Source organism: Opisthocomus hoazin, chromosome 2 (genome assembly GCF_030867145.1).
Source record: "Opisthocomus hoazin isolate bOpiHoa1 chromosome 2, bOpiHoa1.hap1, whole genome shotgun sequence".
In the NCBI taxonomy this organism is placed as follows: domain Eukaryota; kingdom Metazoa; phylum Chordata; class Aves; order Opisthocomiformes; family Opisthocomidae; genus Opisthocomus; species Opisthocomus hoazin.
The window spans coordinates 2,655,252-2,673,736 of NC_134415.1; the positions used below are offsets into that span (position 1 = coordinate 2,655,252).

The 18,485-nt window shown below is 45.0% G+C and overlaps 1 protein-coding gene across 2 annotated transcripts in view; it reads right to left on the reverse strand.

Annotated features, from left to right (window-relative positions):
- RPS6KA2 (ribosomal protein S6 kinase A2) overlaps positions 1–18,485 on the reverse strand; it is a 293,472-nt gene that overhangs the window by 38,337 nt on the left and 236,650 nt on the right. For both annotated transcript variants that reach the window (XM_075411804.1, XM_075411814.1), the window contains 3 exons: positions 18,131–18,219; positions 10,788–10,852; positions 1,465–1,567 (listed from right to left, as the gene is read on the reverse strand). In XM_075411804.1, the coding sequence (XP_075267919.1) occupies positions 1,465–1,567; positions 10,788–10,852; positions 18,131–18,219 (257 nt within the window). The remainder of the gene's footprint in view (positions 1–1,464; positions 1,568–10,787; positions 10,853–18,130; positions 18,220–18,485) is intronic.

Sequence of the window (18,485 nt, forward strand, 5' to 3'; positions counted from 1 at the left end):
AGGGTTTTCATGCCAGTACGACCAATGAAGCGTGAACTTCCAAAGCAATCCAAAACCTCCATGATTCTCTGGGACCTTCCAGGGCAGCACACCAGCCTGCACTTCTCTCATGCTCCGACTAGCTTGCAATCTCCAATATTTCACAGAAATAGACGGAGAGATTCCTCTGAAATCGGACTTCAAGCTAAAACCAGAGGTGTGACATGTCTGGTATCCAAAGGTCATTCGTCTGAAAGGGTGGGACAGGAATATCCGAACATCACCAACCTACACTGGAGACAGGGGGATGCTCCACTTCGACCCAAATCATCGGAGCGTAACCTTTTTTAGAGCTTGTGAAAGTCAGCACATCCTTGCCAAAAAACCTAGGAACCAGGACTGACCAAAGCTTTTGAACAGATCTCACTATTTCACACCCAGGAAAGGAGGTCTGAGCCAGGCTTCGGAGAGAGCTTTGGGCAAGGTTTAACAAAAAGGTCATGATGAGCCTGAACGAAAACTACAGGAGAACTCAGCTCTGATTTGTGTGCTATAACGGAGGGGTTTTTGTATTGAAAGCTCAGATTTTTTACTCTCGCCGCAACAGTTCTGGGGCAATTTGAGGGTTGAAGCTGGAGACCTTCTACTTCATTATTACAATACTATGTGATATTTACAGTGCTCACCATCTTCAAAGCGCTTTACAAACAGCAGCTAATTAATTTTTTCCATTTTAGAATGTATAAACAGATACTTCTTTACACAGGAACATCACAGGCAGAAACGTAACGTAGCTTATCCATGTCCAGCAAGAGGCAACGCTATGACCGGGGGTTACCACTCGGACGTTACTGATGCTCTTGCTTTCCACTAAAGGAGTGGAAAGATGGTGTTCTGTGCAACGATCACCTTCATATATCTACTTCACAAAGTGGGATATCCCCGTTAGGAAACAGAAGTTTTAGGAACGACGTTCTCACTGCAAGGATTTTCTAAATACTCTGGGCCAACTTTCCTGCTGGCAGAACTCCACTGGTCTGAGAACTTGAATCATTCTTCATTACTCTTAACCGTGTATTAACTTCCAACAGCCCATAGTCTGTGGGGTTTCATAATTAAAGAAAACATCTGTGGAATATACAATTCTATACTAACTTGCAGAGATGCAAAGTTCTTTGAAACGGAGGTAATTTAAAATAGTTAAAATCAGCAACGATAAGAGTAATAAAACAGCAAATGGATAGTTATTTTTCCCATGAAAAATGTGACATCCGTCCTTCCAGAAAACAAATTAATGTGAAGCTGGTGAAATGCTCATGAGCTTCTTTCCTTGGAAATGCAAACCAGTCTTTGCTTCCTGCTGGGTACTGCAAAACCCAGCAGTCCCACAGGTGACCGGATTTTAGACCCCACTGGAATGGGGAGGGGAAGGAAGAACGGATTCACTCACCGACAGATGCGCTACCCGCGTGCCACCCCACTAACCTGTGGGGGTCCGAGAGGTGAACTCTGGATCGAAATGGAAGGTGTCTTCTGGCCGTCCCACCGCGGGCTTGAAAGGCGGCTTGATTTCTTTCCGGTACAGTTTCTACGAGGAGAAGAGGAGACCACAATCATCAACAGCCCGTCCACCCGCAGATAGGCAGCCCCGCCGCGGTCAGGGTGTCCTCTCTCAGCTCTGGGCCACCCCTGCAGGACTGACAAAAAAGGATGATGTATCCAGAGCTCTGGCTCCTCCTCGACTCTGCCTTAAAATCTGTGCCCTGGATGCTCCCTGAGCTTTCTAGTTGCTGGCATCCAGAATATAACCACAGGTGTTTCTGGTAAAAATCTAGCCCGTGGACTGGCACAATATTCCAGTTGTGGCATCTGGAAATTCACTGGTTTTACGGGCAGAACTGGGAGATGCGACGGTAACACCAGGACACTGCCCATGGGTGACTCCAGCAGCGCAGCGACGGCAGCCAGCATGAAGAACTGTGAAGAAGCGGCGGCTGGTTTAGCATTCACTGTTTGTTGGGAGCCAGCAATGTGTCTGACGCTCTGCCAGACAGAATATCACAGAATATCACAGAATATCACAGAATATCACAGAATAGTAGGGGTTGGAAGGGACCTCTGTGGGTCATCTAGTCCAATCCCCCTGCCGAAGCAGGGTCACCTACAGCCGGCTGCACAGGACCTTGTCCAGGCGGGTCTTGAATATCTCCAGAGAAGGAGACTCCACAACCTCCCTGGGCAGCCTGTTCCAGTGCTCCGTCACCCTCAGAGGGAAGAAGTTCTTCCTCATGTTCAGACGGAACCTCGCTGAGCAACAGCCCTGGCTGCCTGGTGCTCACAGCCTCAACAAGGGCCGCCTTCTTTCGGCATAGCTGGTAACCGGGAAGGGGCTCGCCGCTGAGGGCTGGATGCAAGTCCCATCAACAGATGTTAGGAAGAAAGCACGGCGGATGGGTGGGGAATGATGCCGAAGGCCTAAACGTGGCTTGAGCAGAGGAGCAAAGCCAAGGAAAAACACAAGGAGGAGAGGGAGGTATACAGCAGGTCAGCACTGCTCGGCGTGCGAGTTGGTGCTGGCGAGTGAGGGGGTACGGAAGGGATCCCCAACCTACGGTCACCATAAAAGCATGCTCATACACCACCTGTATTACTTTGTGGCCTCTTCACTTGTGCTTAGTGATCACAGAATCATAGAATCACTGAGATTTAAGTCCAACCATCCACCCAACCCCACCACGCCTGCTAAACCATGCCCTGAAGTGCCACATTCACATGTTTTCTGAACCCCTCCAGGGATGGGGACTCCACCGCTGCCCTGGGCAGCCTGGTCCAACGCCTGACCACTCTCTCAGGAAAGATATTTTTCCTAGTATCTTTAGGAAATCGCTTCACTGTGCTCCTTTGCAAGCATTCACAGACACACACACTCACACGCTCTGGGAGCTGAACACGCTGAGGGGCAGCACGCCTGGGTCTGATCCAAAGCCTGCAGAGGTTAACGGAGAGAGTCCGATTGATCTCAGTGATCTTCTCATCAGCTCTGCTTGAAATGGCCCAAACTGGACATCGTGCTGATGGCAGCATGGGGAACAGAGCTCCAGTCTGACTCCCTGCCCCACGTTTCGGTCCCTAGGCTGCATTCCCTTTCTAGCAACGCTCTTCTTCTCAAGTTTCAAAGGGCTGAATTAGTTGCCACAGACAGCACCCAATAATTAACATGTCTGAGCATAAATATAACATTTCATCCAAGCTTTCAAGTCATGATAAGAGCTGAAGACTTCAGTTTTATGACTGTCTGTAATATGTATTTTCATGTTAGCTCTTAAACAACTTCATAATGAGCTGATTTTTCGAAATATTTAATGGAGATGAATACATGCTTATCCAGCTCTTTGCATGCAGGAAGGTTCTGTTTAACTGTGGGTTTTGCGGTGAATTAACTTCTGTAATACAAAGCATGTGGTCAAACCTAAGATATATACACATCAACATAGTTTGAACTTGATTTTGCATAGATAAATAAAGGTTCTCGAGGCAGGACATTCTGTAGCGTAGTATTAGCATTAGCGCAAAGCATATGTTTGTGGTTGAATTATGATTCCTTGGAAAAGTGGAATGGTGAGGCTGGAAATGACTTTGCAATAATTAATGGCCACTTCACCATAAAAAGTTCCTGCTTGCGTAAAACTGCTCCATATCTTCTGAGAGAAAAAAGAGACGAATAATTGCTGTGAGCCACAATGGAAAGCCAGTCTCCCAAATAATTAAAAGCCATCTTAAGCAGGAAGTGTCACTCATTAACTGAAAAGTATCAACCTAGTAATTAACATATATCTTTTCCTGTCTGCACAGAACTTTAAAAAAGAACTCAGCACCTACTGAAGGTTTTTCTGTTGCTAGGATTTCACCTTCAGAAAGCTACTTGCTTCCAGCTTCCTTTTATTTATCTTAATTCACAATTGGAGTCCTTCTACTGTGGAAAGCAATACGGTCCCATGCATGTGCTTTCTCCTCGAATTAAACACACCCCTCATCCTGTGAGGTCCAAAACTTGGAAGATGCTTTAGAGTTGTACATCATTCGGGAACTGCACTCTCTTTTGGTTATTGTAACCATATTCTCTCTGGCCTCCTCATTCCTCCCCCATCTGCAGTTTCTTCAGTGCTGCTGGATCTACATTCGTATTTTGAATCCCTAACCCACATCCTCCACGGGTAGGGAGGGACTGCAGATTCGCCATGAGTCACACGCCACCTAAAGATGTGTAATCACAAATCTGCTTGCTGGGAGGGGATGGAAACTAAGAAGCTGCTTGTGCGAGTGAAGGCACCTCCTCCGAGCGCAACCCGGATGACTCCCTTCTCCATTTCCTTTTCCACTTGTGATAAAAACTATTTCTGGTGGTTCTGACTAGACAACTAGGAACAGCAAAATGTAAACTGCCTAAAACAATTTTTTCCCCCAAGCTGTTGAATCAGGCAACTAAATGAAACCTTTGAGGAACCAAGCAGGGCAGTGTCATCGGTGGGCTCTCCCATCCCACGCTGGCTCCAGCTCTCCGAGTGAGCCACTACAACCAAAGCCAAGTCACCGAAGCAAACTAAACCACCGGGCAGCCCAACACAGCTAAATGTGAAGGCTTGCTGCAGGCAGAATGCGTCTTCATTGGAAAACCCGCATCCCGTGGACTGCAAAACAAAATGTGACACAAGCCAATCTAAAAAACCAGTGAGACACGCAGCCGGTGTTTCCTACACACACAGTGAACAAATCTCTAGGAGGATTTGCGATCCTTCTGGATTTTCTAAGAATATTTCTAATTTAGGTGAAATGTATTAACCTATTACCTCTTATCATGGTCCCAAAATTATGTTGGGCTGATGGCTCACCTGGACCTCTTCCAACAGAAACTCACCAGAGTGCCAAATGACATAGCAAGTGAGGTTTCAGATCTGGTCTTTGACCATTTCTATCAGCCTGTCACATAACTTCTGGTAAAGTTTAAACAGTTATCTGCATCCCAAGTCATGGTAATTCTGCTTTGTATGCTGAAGTCACTGGGAGTTCCACCACCCCTTCTTAAAGGGAACAGGGTCCCAGCTGTCCCAGTTTAAATCCCCGTTTCCATATCCAAATTATTACTTTGGGGCACCTTATTAGGCATTCAGAAGAGACTTTGGATATGTCAGTGCTACCTGGAGCTTTAAATTTCAGGTTGGCTGCTTAAGATCATTTAGAAGTGTGTTATTTTGCATGGGTACAAGAAGCTGAAGATTTTTTTCTTCCATATTGCTTCCACATCCATAAAGGAGAAATGTAATCCTTAGCCCTTAATGTTTTATTGAGAATGTAGTTTCTCTTTCTTTCCCAGTAAAGAATAACCCCTCACATCCCACTCCCAATATTTCAAACTGGCCACAGCATTGACTTATGACAGGAAAACGTGACTGACAGGTCTCAGCAATCACCGTGCATCACGCATGGCAGTCGGACCCAGAGGCCGTGCCAAGGGAGTGCGTAACCCACAGCATGAGGGGGATGAACTCCAAGGTGTGAGAGTCCCGATTTAGATATTCGCACCAGGATACGTATCCCTGCTGCTGCCTACTTATCAACCCCTCACACTCTTCTGAGACTTGGATAATCAGTACCTTCAGATTAGTAGGTACCGATGGATCAACCAGAACACAGTTCTACAGCAGTTTGAGAAACCATGAACTTCTACCAACTCCCTTTCTGATTTGGGGCAATCCCTGTTTTTTTGAAATAACTAATTTTTCCCAGGTCCCAATGACTTTTCCTTAATGTGCGTTGCCAGATCCCTGATATGAGCTTTGTCTGAACGCCTCCTCAGCTGGGACTCAAGTAATACACCGGGGAGACCAGTAACAAGATGCTGTGACATGCGTCTCTCTCTTGTTATTTACAAGCAGTTAATTTTTCGTCATCTTTAAAAAAAATGCACTCCTAAAAAACCCCAGAGATGTAAATGCCCTGTACGTGTGCCTGGCGAATATCAAGAAAGAGAAAATGGTTTCATTTCATTAAAAACTATTTAGTCATTTCCTCAACTGAGTTTCTTTGATGAAGAATTGAATTACTCCTTAGACACCTTCTAAAAATAGAAAGATGCTCCCCTCCACAGTGACGCACTTGTAGTGTGAGAATAAACTCCCGTGATACATATACCTGTCAGGGACAATCCAATCAGCAGACAAAAGGATGAACTACCTTCTAAAATGCTTGTCCCCTCCTAGATTAATGGCTCAATGCTATCGCCTGCAGACGATAGAAAAGCTAGCAGAATTCAGACCTCGGGATCAGTTTTTGCTGTTGGCAAAATCTGCAATTCAATAATTCATGTTTTCAGTTTAGTTTGATCTCTGATTAATATTGAAGGAAATGGCACTCGAGTCCACTTTCTCCCCACGCCTTCCCTCAGCTGCATTTGACAGTTCATTTTCTAGCGTGTCTTGTGCCCTAGTTCCAATTTAGCCTGTTGTCTAAACCAAAACTACTGTTTCTAGCCCACTCTACTGCCTGCAGTCTGCAAAAAGGGATTTAATTTTCCATTTTCAATAAAAAGCCAGAAATTCTTTATGCATGACCTGGAAAGAAGAAACGGTAATGAAAAAAATCAGGAACCAGACTGAATCAGAGCCAATGGCTGGAAATCACCAAGGTCAAGTGGGTTTGGGGCTGCTTGTCCTAGGGAGAAAACGGGGTGCAAGGCTAGTAGCAGGCAAAACTCAGATGGAGCTCGACATCTAATCTTCTTCCTGTGAATTCCAGCCTTGATCAGGAAAGACAGTCCATTCATTAAACAAAGGATCCATTGAATTTGTGTCACAGTGCCTACTAAATGCCTCCGAGCGGTAAGACTGATATTTGCAGAAACCTTCATCTGCTTTTCACTCTAGGAAGTGGGAATTTAGGGTTTTGTTACTGGGTGACAATAGCTGTAAAGATGAGACCCGTACAGAGATTAGCTCATGAGACAATTTAAGTTTGGGCATAAAGATTCTGTGTCAGCTTGTCCACAGCTCATTTAGTGCTACTTCTACACCAAAAGTTAAACTTGGGGCAGCTGGAGACTTGGACCGATGAACAGCACCCTGGAAGATGGGGCTGACGGAAAGCAGCTGTGGGCAAGGGCGGGAGGAGGTCCTTCTTTGGCCATACTTGTGTTTTCCCAAATTGCAGCTACTGCAGTGGCCACATGCTATCACCACTGCTGTCCTTGGTGTGACCACCTGCGGCATCAGCACAGGGGCGTTTTACATGTACGTTGCTCAGGGGTTCAAAAAACGTGCAGATGTGGCACTTCAGGACATGGTTTAGCAGGCATGGGGGTGTTGGGTTGATGTTTGGACTTGGTGATCTTAGAGACCTTCATGATTCCATGATTCTATGATTCCGCTGTGTTCACTGCCTTCATCCGAACCAGACAGTGTCTGGTCGCGTCTGTTTGAAGACAGTGAAAGATGGGAAACAGGTGGGAAATGACTGCCCCAGCAGGTAAACACTTCAGTGATGGAGATGACAACGAAGCCTCAATCCAAACCCCCAGGGAACAGCTCTGAATGTACTCTGATGTGAAGATCCGATTTATACATTTCTGCTTGCAGTTCCAATGACTTCATCACTGCCATACCTAGACTTGACACACAACTTGGAAGGCAGCAGCAAATTCTCATTTCTGCTTCCAATCTCTTTTAAACTCAGATGAAGCAACCTGATGGTTTGTTCTTGGTTATCGTGTCACTGTTGTAAGAAAAACCTTGCTTGAAAAAAAGACCTGTTTCACACCGGGCTTCTAGAAGACACTAATCCATTTGGACCCTTCATGACAAGGAGGCTCTGGTAGAGGATCATTTTCCTACAGTCGCTGGAAGTTTCTGTTCTGTCAATTGGAGCAGCCCTGTCTATCATAGCTGCCAAGGTGGTTCAGAAGCTCTTCAAGAGAGATTGCCTCTTGCTCTCTGAGGTCTTTATACTACCAAGGCATGAAATAAATCAACATTCATGTCCTGCCTCTACGATGTTGTTTGCTGATTGCCTGCAAATTGACGTGAGAGATTCTGCATGCATGATGGAAGAACAAAATGAGGGCATCAGGGACTCTCTTTCCTGCAACAGTACAGAGATCAGCACTAAACATCTGTGCCGGATCCATTTCTGTTCTCTGACCCTGCTCTGTTTGTGTCCGTGGAGAACACGCTAACGGTTGGATTATCATTGGAAGGCAAAGTCCTGGCTGCAGCTCAGGGCCAGACCGGCTCCCACTGCTCCCAAACGCATACAGTCCTGCTGCTGTAACGAGATAAGCCTCCCAAGATCTCCGTGAGGGATAGGAAAATTAGGATTAAATGAGCAAATATATCACAGAGATGATAGCTGATCTGTGTAATGATGATCGGTCTGTCTCCAAGAGAGTGCAAGAAGCACTAATTATGTTGGATTAAAATGGGTCATTACAGCTACATTTGAGAGCAAAGTTGCAGGGCGAGATAAGGCACTAAAGGGCCATTAAATCCACCTCCCTCTCTGGCTCCAAGTCATGTTCAAGCATACCTAGCCTCTCCATGGTATATAATTCCCAAACCCATCCATAAGAACTTTTTCAAATGATGGAGGACTGTACAATTACCTTAGGACAGGCATGAAATTTTTCCCTGAAGAACTAAGCTTGAAACCATCACTAAGCATCGTAAGAGAAGGGGTCTTGAGGGGTCTCACAGACAAGAATGGACTTTACTGAAAACTTTTCCAAGATGCAGGGCCTCATTTCTCTGTGATGAGTTTCTGAGTTGCTCCACTAGCAAACGCAGAAGGCGAAATTCTGTCATTGCTCCAGTTCTCCTTATTACGCAGAGATGTACGCACCTAGTCTGTATTTTGATAGCAAAGCTGAGGACTGTGGAGAAGTCGCAGGAATACAGACAATAATAACAATAAAGAACCCAGCTCTGCAGGACTCTCTATATTTTCTTTTCACTTAATGTTTTCATAAGTGTAAAATCGTTATACAGAATCTTATGATGAGTAAGAAGCAGCAGAAGAAAGAGAATCTAGACTCCAGAACACATGGATTGGGACTAACAATCAGCTGGGCCACAGAGGAAAATCTCAGAGCACTTTGATCAATCATCTCTTAAACTGCTTATGAGTCATGCCAACTCTTCTACATGCAATCCAAATCAGATTCATGAGGTTTTCCAAAATAAATGGAAATGGCCTTTCAAAGGCCACCTGGGCACCACAAGATGTGTTTTCACAGAGGAATTACGTTTACTGTAAAGCCCTGGGCAGCGGTTTGAGAATGGCTGTCACATACATTCACGCTGCTTTACCGGAATTTAGTGAGACCGGCATCCGTGTGAGCTGTTACACCAGCATTCATGAGTGAACTTAGAGCAAATATTGAAGGGACATAACAATACCATAACACAGGTCAGATAAAATTAAACCAGAAAACTCTAGAGAACGTGGCAAACAGGAGCTCTGAGGCACTAGCAGATGTCCAGGTCGAGAGTGAAAAGTGTTTGCCTCCAGGTTTGTCTAAAAATAAGTTGATCTGAACAAGTATGACGCTGAAAACATGAGAAGGTTTAACCTGTTGCAAGTCTATATTGAATACGGAGCTAATCTCTACCGCCAGCTTTATGAGCTGTAGCTGATACCAATAAAACACGTCCTTGTTTACCATTCCATAACTCACGTCCGATGTCTTATCTGAACTGTGTTACATTTCATCAAATGTTTGCTGTTCCAGTTTTGAGTGCTGATGTTAAATTAATGACTCGCCTCGATAAACCATCAACCACTTGTAAGAGGAGCTGCCGTACCCTGCTCTGGCTGGTTGACTTGTGCACTCAGTGGTGTAAAATCGTTGTTCTGAGTGAAAATCCATCCGTGTTCTGCTGTCCTGCGCCACCCATCACAACACAGTGGAAGGGACAGATCCTGTCCTACGGTCTTTTAGGGCAAAAGTGACAAGCAGGGGTCAACAGAGCTACCCCCTTGGAAGGTTTATGATTCCCCCAGCACGAAGTGGCACAAGCTGCTGTGCCAGCTCCACCAACACCCAGTAGCACCATGCTGGGTTTGGGAAAGGAGTGTGCCTGGAGGCCTGGGAGCTCCCTGGAGCTACTGGCAACAGATATGTCTAAGCAGACCCAGGGCTGCTCTGAATAATTCCAAGAGATGAAAAGATTTCTGGAGGTCCATGATATCGTAAACAATAAAACCAGTATTTAGTCCAGCTTGCCCAACCCAGGGAGAAGGGACGAGTATTTCAGCATGGAACGTCAAAGCAGGAAGATGGAGGGACATGGAGCATCAGACTGCTTCCCTCTGGAGCAGCTCTTTCAAGCCCAGTCCTTTGGCTCTGGTTTCCTTTGTGACTGAAATATTACAGGAATTCTTTCATTTAAAGCTGCTCATTTTCACTCCAGTCCAGCTCCCACAATCAATGCATCACGTTTATGAGAGATGAATGTGGAAATGATTCCACAGAACACTGCAGATAGCCTCGGGTAGTACCGTGATAGGCCAGGCCATCAGACAAAACAGAGGCAAGTAGTTATCAAAAACTGGCAATGCTGAAAGCAGCTTTCTATTTCTTTCATTTGTGGGTATGTGAACAAATGTACATATATGTATGCAAGACACATAGGCACCCACTTAAAAGGTTCTAGCTCCTGGGTCCTCTGTGTTAGAGCTCACTGCACCTTCTTCCTAAGCATGGCAGTTTGTCTTCAAAAATAGAGCCAAGAAAACTTTAAAAAAAAACCCCAAAGACTTACATTCCAGTCTATCGTAACAAAGAAAGGGTGACGTTTAATTTCTTCAACTCCGTCGAATCCAGCACCTGGCAAAAGAACGAATGAAAGAATCAGAATAAAGTTCTGCTTAGAAGAGTGCTGCCCGCCGTCTCTTCTCCAGCCTTCCTCCCTGTCCCCTCTTTTCTTCTGACACAGCCATCCCACCGCTTCTAGTCAAGAAACCCTGAACAGTGCAACTGCCATAGCAATGCCGTAAATACAGACCACGGCACTTCATCAACGAACGTCTGATGGCTGAGGTTTTCGCTTCTCTCTAATTGAGGGTGGTGCCAGGGCTGAATAGCTGCTCTCCCCAGGCTTCAGCCATGACAGGGACTGCAGCCACAGCGGAGAGCACCAGGGAGGCCACGATGGCCCCTGAGATGTCCCGGTGCTACACCACAGCTCCTGCTGCTCCTGGCCACTAGCAGCAGCTCCTCTATCCCCGCTGGCTTCCAAACCTTGCCCCATTGCCCATTCTCCTCGGGCAGGGAAAGCTGCGCTACAAATCACTTCAGACTCCAAATACCGAAAGTGTTTGGTCCGCTCTCCAAGTGATTTGAGGGGAGCCAGGGTTTTAGGCTCCCCATTTTTCCAATGCCACCTTCAAGTCTGCATAAGTACCAAAATCGTCACTCTCAATGGGATCTTAGATTTCTGTTACATTACTCTGCAGGAAATCTAGGGAACCTCTTCTGAGATCTGGTAAAGAATCTTATAAATGCCCATAAATATCTGCAGGGTGGGTGTCAGGAGGACGGGGCCAGACTCTTTCCAGTGGTGCCCAGCGACAGGACAAGGGGCAACGGGCACAAACTGAAGCAGAGGAAGCTCCAGCTGAACATGAGGAAGAACTTCTTCACTCTGAGGGTGACGGAGCCCTGGAACAGGCTGCCCAGGGAGGTTGTGGAGTCTCCTTCTCTGGAGATATTCCAGACCCGCCGGGACGCGGTGCTGTGCAGCCTGCTCTGGGTGACCCTGCTTGGGCACGGGGGGTTGGACTGGGTGACCCACAGAGGTCCCTTCCAACCCCTACCATGCTGTGATTCTGTGATTACTTTTGCCTTATGTCTTCACTGAAGATTGCCTTTTTTACTCCTTTAGCTGAATTTACTTACTTCAGTGCCACCGCAAAACCCAGCAGGTGCTCAGTAATAATTAAACAACTGCCAGAGAAGATTTTGCATGCCATTTCAGGGGTTGATTTGACTTTATTAATAGCACCTTTCAGTTTCCACTATGAGAAATAACATCTGGAAGCAAAGGCTTTGCATTGCAATTTTGGAATCGGTTCCTGAAAGGTACCCAGCACTTCTTTACCAGGATGCTGAGCACCCTTTACTCCCAAAAGGACTTCAGATTCACAAGCACCTGGCAAAAGGCACTCGGCACCGCAGATTTTTTTATACGCAGTATTTGTACTTTCTGAAGATCAACTTTTTACTTGCTGAAGATCAACATGACAAGTAGTTTCAGAAAGGTCTTGTCAACTCGAGCTTTAGTGAAACGTGACGTCTGCTCTCCTCGTGTACAAGACATCACCGATGTTTGCCAAAACGCACTGATCAGGAACGGCTCCCGGCACCCTTCACTGATGAATGGATACGAAAAGCAAACACTTTGTGAACACAACACGCAGGATTGTCTCTCAGGCCTGCTGGATAATGACGTGAGAGGAATGTTCTTCTGATTACTTCCCCATCCTGGTAATCTTAGACATCGTATCGACAAACGTAAGTGACGGACACGAGGATAAACAATCTTAGCGCACCATGCAGCACCATGTGCTCGGAGGTGGTCATGCCCACTCAGGGGTGAGGTCTTTGGGTTGTGACTGACAGTTCTAGGGAAACACAGCAGGAAATCAAATCTTAGACAGAGAAAAGAGGACAACACCGAGAACGTCATCACATTGTCACTGTGTGAGTCTGTTGTACACCTACAACTTGAGTATGGAAAGTAGTTGACTCACCTATAAATGGGTATATTTATTAAAGACAGGAAAAAATCAAAGAAATGCAACAAGGAATGGTATAGAATGGTTGACTTTTCAACCTGGAAAGAGATGACTGAGGGGGTATATGATAGAGACCTAAAAAGTCATGATTATTTGGAACGAGGGGATAGGGATTAACTCTTCCACGTCTTTTTCAGTACAAGAATATAGGCTATTAAATGATGTTAGCAGGAATAAGGTTCAGAACAATCTGGAGATGTCTTCTCAGGCAAAAGACAGCTGTGTGACATGGAATTCATTGGAAAAGATGATGTGGATGCAAAATATTTACATGGGTTCAGCTGGAGAACAGAAAAGTATGTTGAAATGAAATCTGTTGAAGACTTTAGAAATGCCTCTAAATATCTGCAGGGTGGGTGTCAGGAGGATGGGGCCAGACTCTTTCCAGTGGTGCCCAGCGACAGGACAAGGGGCAACGGGCACAAACTGAAGCAGAGGAAGCTCCAGCTGAACAGGAGGAAGAACTTCTTCCCTCTGAGGGTGACGGAGCCCTGGCCCAGGCTGCCCAGGGAGGTTGTGGAGTCTCCTTCTCTGGAGATATTCAAACCCCACCTGGATGCGGTCCTGTGCAGCCTGCTCTGGGTGGCCCTGCTTGGGCAGGGGCTTGGACTGGGTGACCCACAGAGATCCTTTCCAACCCCTAATATTCTGTGATTATTTGGTCAACAAACCATAAGAGGTTCAGGAAATCCCTTGCCTGAGCTCAAAGCAGGTGTAAACTGGGAGAGAATTTGGGTGAAGTATAACATATGCTTACCCTATTCTTATTCTTCCCTAGGCAGTTGTTTAACAAGAAAACACTGAGACTTAGATAGTAATAAGACTTGTTTTATGTCTTCCTTGGCATGTTTTTTTCAATGTACAGTTTAAAGTCTGCACTAGAAACCCTCGGAAGATTCATTCTGATTTTAGCGATGCCAACAGAAACACGAAACCAACACAGTTACTCTGCAGAGAATTGCATTAAGCAACCCTTCGGAGAAGAAATATCTGTGAAAAATGTCTTGCGTTCAGTGGTGGTGACTGGAAACTCCGCATTGTGCATTAGTTGCTCTTTACTACATAAGGATGAAATCCAAGTGCCAAACTGATGTTGAAGGACTGAGATAAACGCTACAGTTATTGTAAGCTTCTGGTAGCGTTCTCTAGACTGAGGATAACTGCTGATGTGTTCAATCTTCTCTGCTCTGTCCCTTCCCTGCTGTTTCCCCTTTCCCTCTTTTGTAGGCTTACGGATACATCATTGGGTGATGGGAACGACCTGCCTTTTTTCAGATGATCCATTTGAAAGCCACACTTTTTGCTACTGTTGCTGTTCTTTTTTCCACAAAACCACAGAAATCAGAACCAAGGAAAAAGCCCACCCACAGCTACTTCTACCAGTGGATGACTGCAGCGTGCAGTAAGGAACGCCGCATGCAGCTGACACAGGCATTTGTTTGAAAAATTAGCATTTCCCACCTGGGGCCATCTCAGAGAGAACAGGTTGTTAGGCATGCCAGGGCTTGACTCCACTCCACTCAGGCAGCCCAGTCCTCTCCTCAACTGGGGACAGCTCGGGGAGCCCGGAGAGGCAACCCTGACCCTGCTGAGGAAGACCATGGGAGAGGGTAGGCAGCGGGGCTCACGGTGCTGGCTCTCTGGATTTGCTCAGCACGTTTCAGCCGTTCACCTACCGTCTGCCAGTCTGTAGTGGTACTGGAAGGAGATGAGTTTTCACGGAGAAAAGAGAAGCACAAGAGTAACTGGAAAGCCCCGTTTCACGGGCATGGACATTTTTTGGCATAAAGATGAGCATTTAGCAGACTGCTGAAGTGCAGCACATGATGGCACATCGCATGAGTGCAAATCTTTCACCCTCCTCTAGGCTTCTGGTTGTTTTTTTCAACTTCACTTTAACTTCAGTTTAGTAATGAAACATATCTGTAAAGAATAATCAAGCACAATCAAACTTACTGCCGGCAAATATTCCTACATGCCATCCGGTCCCACGAGGGTCCGAGAAGATAAAGAATGCTTTCAGATCAAATTGCCAGTTTAAACACATTACAGAGCGCAAGGATTTATATAAAAGCAGCCTCATGTTAATAAGCAAGAACTTGATTATCTAAGATTGTTTTATGCCTGTAATAAAAGTGTCTGCAAGCAGTAACAGCAGAATGCTTTATTTGTAATTGGTTTTGATTGTTGAATCATTACGGACAATGTCAGCCTTAAAATATATTAAGGGGAAAATGGGAGACCTATGAAATCTGAAAGTTGATTATTTGGATGTTCAAAATGAGCAGAAAGAGCATCCAGAGTTTTAGTTTCATAGAATAAAATTCTAGCGTCTCCACAGCTTCAGAATCTTTTCAGTGGGCTAGATTTTTTGAAAGGCGTTCTGAAGGGCTACAAGAAAGCAGTACAGTCACTCTGACAGAGGCGAAGCTCGTTTTTTAAAACTCATCATCTTACAGAACCGAAAAACAAAGTTTTCTACGTGTCAGAGCAGAATGTATGTTCTTCTCAGAACATGAGATTAAGGAAATAGTAACTATTTCTTTGGCTTTTGCTCTGAACATACTGCTGCGTGCTTTGACTCTGTACTTTCTTGGCCAAGCTTCCAAATTGTAAGGACTCAGGAACTTTTATCCTGCTCAGCAGTGAAGGGAGTTCCTGAAATGCTCTTTATATCCATTTCCCTACCTGAGTACATCCAGGCCTCAGCGCAGTAAGAATTAGTCCCTTGCCTAAGTTCCTGGCAATGTAATGAACTAAGACCTTCATCGTACAATTTCCTTTCCGAGATGCTTAGTCCTTGTTTGCCTGGATATCCCAGTTAGTTCCTTCTAAGAATTTAAAATCATGCTTGTCCATAATCTGAAACTTGTTGTACTTAATCAGAGCAATATTACCGAAGCGGTGCTATGCAGAGTATTTGTACAGCAGAGTGTATAGGCTCAGAAAAGCACAGACAACGCCCATAACGAGGGGTGCCAAAGGAAGGAAGACTTTCCATTCCTTAAAAATTTGTTCTAAAGCATTGATACTGGCACCAGGCTTGAAAACAGAATCAGGTAAACTGGATTACTAAATTCCTTCTCTGCCTTGTCTGAGTATCTCCCTTCAGCTCTAACATTTTCATCCATTAATAACCCGAAGCTTCAAAACAAAGTTTCAAAGCACAATTTTGGAATACATCATCAATCTTTACTCCTATTTGTTAAGATATCAAAATCAAATGGCAAAAAGCAAGATGCTAGTCAGAATAAAATGATTTTTGAAGCTCAGCATCTTTCATCTTGCCAACGTTAAAAACACTTTGGAACTAAATACAAATACTTTCCAGATTTGCAAACTTCTGAAACAACGGCTGAAAAGAAGTTTTTGATCCATAATATGGCTCATTTATTTTAGCACGCTTCATTAATTTTCCAAAGAATTTTCAAAACAGGATGTCTAAGCCTACTCTTTTTTTAACTTCAGACTATTCTTCCTTTCCCAGAAAAAGCTAAAATCCACAAAGTCGAAGCAGTCCTTTCATCTGCTGACTTCTGTTCCGTATTTAGGCCAACCATTGAAGTATTCCTTCTTTCATTACCTACAAGTCTGTCTTCATCATCCTTTGAGCTGATTCTCAATCACTGAAAACAGAGAGAGCCTTCAGAAGCTCTGCACCACTAATGTTAAGATCTATTTTTCTGTTACTCTTTTAGATTTTATTTTCTCGGATGTTTGTGTTATAAATAACCTCTTCCTTTCTCCCAGCCTTCCCAGTATTTCAATAAAGCTCAGGTTTAAAGCCTTGACCCTTAGCAATTCCCCATTATTAAAAGTGAGATGATACGGGGTCTAGAACTGCCATGGCCATGGCTAAAACTAAGCAACTTTGCTTATTTTAGCGAGTAGTTTTTTATTTCAGGATCAGTATCCCGAAACTCCCGCTGACTTCACTGGAGCCCCATTTTGGGTGGATAGCAGCTTGTGAGAAGCCACAAAACGAGCAGAGCAGAACAAAACCAGGAGACAGAGACAGGGAGGAAACAGCAGAAAGGAACAGGGGGGTGGAGCGGGGAAAGGTTTGTATTTGCTGCAGCATCTTATTTTTCTGAGCATCGAGTAAACCTAGAAATCCCAAGACTCTAATTTTCCCTAATGTCCAGCAAATTGCTTGAGAGCAATTGAACCTGCTGAGAAGATGTGGCTTTGCACTTTCTCCTCTGCAGTGTATCAGCCTCTTCTCTTCTCTTCTCTTCTCTTCTCTTCTCTTCTCTTCTCTTCTCTTCTCTTCTCTTCTCTTCTCTTCTCTTCTCTTCTCTTCTCTTCTCTTCTCTTCTCTTCTCTTCTCTGCTCTGCTCTGCTCTGCTCTGCTCTGCTCTGCTCTGCTCTGCTCTGCTCTGCTCTGCTCTCTGCTCTGCTCTCCTCAACAGAGGGAGGGAGGAAAGGTTTGTCCCTTTCCCTTAGATGCAAATTCTTCCCTTGTTCACTCAAAATGCAGACTATGAGAACTGGGGGGAAAAAAGAAACTCCAAAATTTTTTCACAGAACTAGATATGATTTTTAAATGAAAAACAACACAGTGCTGTTGTCTTCATATCATTCACTTGATATGACTTTTCTTATTTTTCCGTGTAAAAACCAAAGAGTAAACTTGCAATGAAAATCATGCACCAGGGATTGCCCATGACCTCACCAAATGCAACGAATTTCTTAATAAAACTCCCAAACAAAGGTAGAGATGGCATAAGATACGTGATCCAATACACCTCTCTAGTTTATCACAATTTAAACAGGATTATTAACAAAGGGTGAAAACACATTAGTAAGAAAGCAGACACTACTCGACATTTACACTTAGGGTAATGAAGAAGAAAGCCTACTGTGAAAATGTTCCCAGCAAACAGAATGAGACAGCATCGAAACGTATTTGAGAATGGGACAGACAAACTCTACTCCCTTTCGCTCTCCACCTCAGATCTGCAGCTCAGTTACACAGATTTAAAAAGACACTTGCTTCTCCGTTCCCTGTACTGTCACATGCAGCAGTTATCTTCAACCCTTCATAAATGCTGGTGGCTTACTCTCCCTCTTCACCGAAAAAAACCCAAGATACAAGCTAATGTCATAGTTTAGATTCCAATGGTTTCCCTGTGCTCTTTGCAAATCTCTCTGGTAGCGCTCGAGGTTCTCTGCGCTGCGGGAAGGAATGCACAACGCCGCCTAACGAAGAGGAGAACCATCAGGGAAGATGCACCGAGAGAGGCGATGAGGACCTGACCGGGTAGAGCCCGCGCAACAAATGCCCTGCTCAAATGCGGGCGCCTACCTAATCTGTTGGAGGGGTTCCGCTTGAAGAGGGCTCGCAGCAGGCTCTGGGCTTCTAGGCTCAAGAACTGCGGCATTCCCAGCTTGGCTCTGAAAGAACACAACACTTGAAAAGAAAATAGGTTTTTCAAAAATTTTCTCCACCCCGCTGTGGTTTAAAAAGTGGAACTGTAGCGGTCAGGACAGGTAGAGACATGAATCTGGTGACCAAAAGCTACCTAAGCATAATGCATTACAGGGCGAGGGCCTGATCTCCTTCTGTTGAAGTTCAAGCAGGTTTTGCCACTGGCTTCACTAGAGGTAGAGTAGATCTAATGAATCTCATAACACCTTTTGATCCTAAACAGGTCATTTTC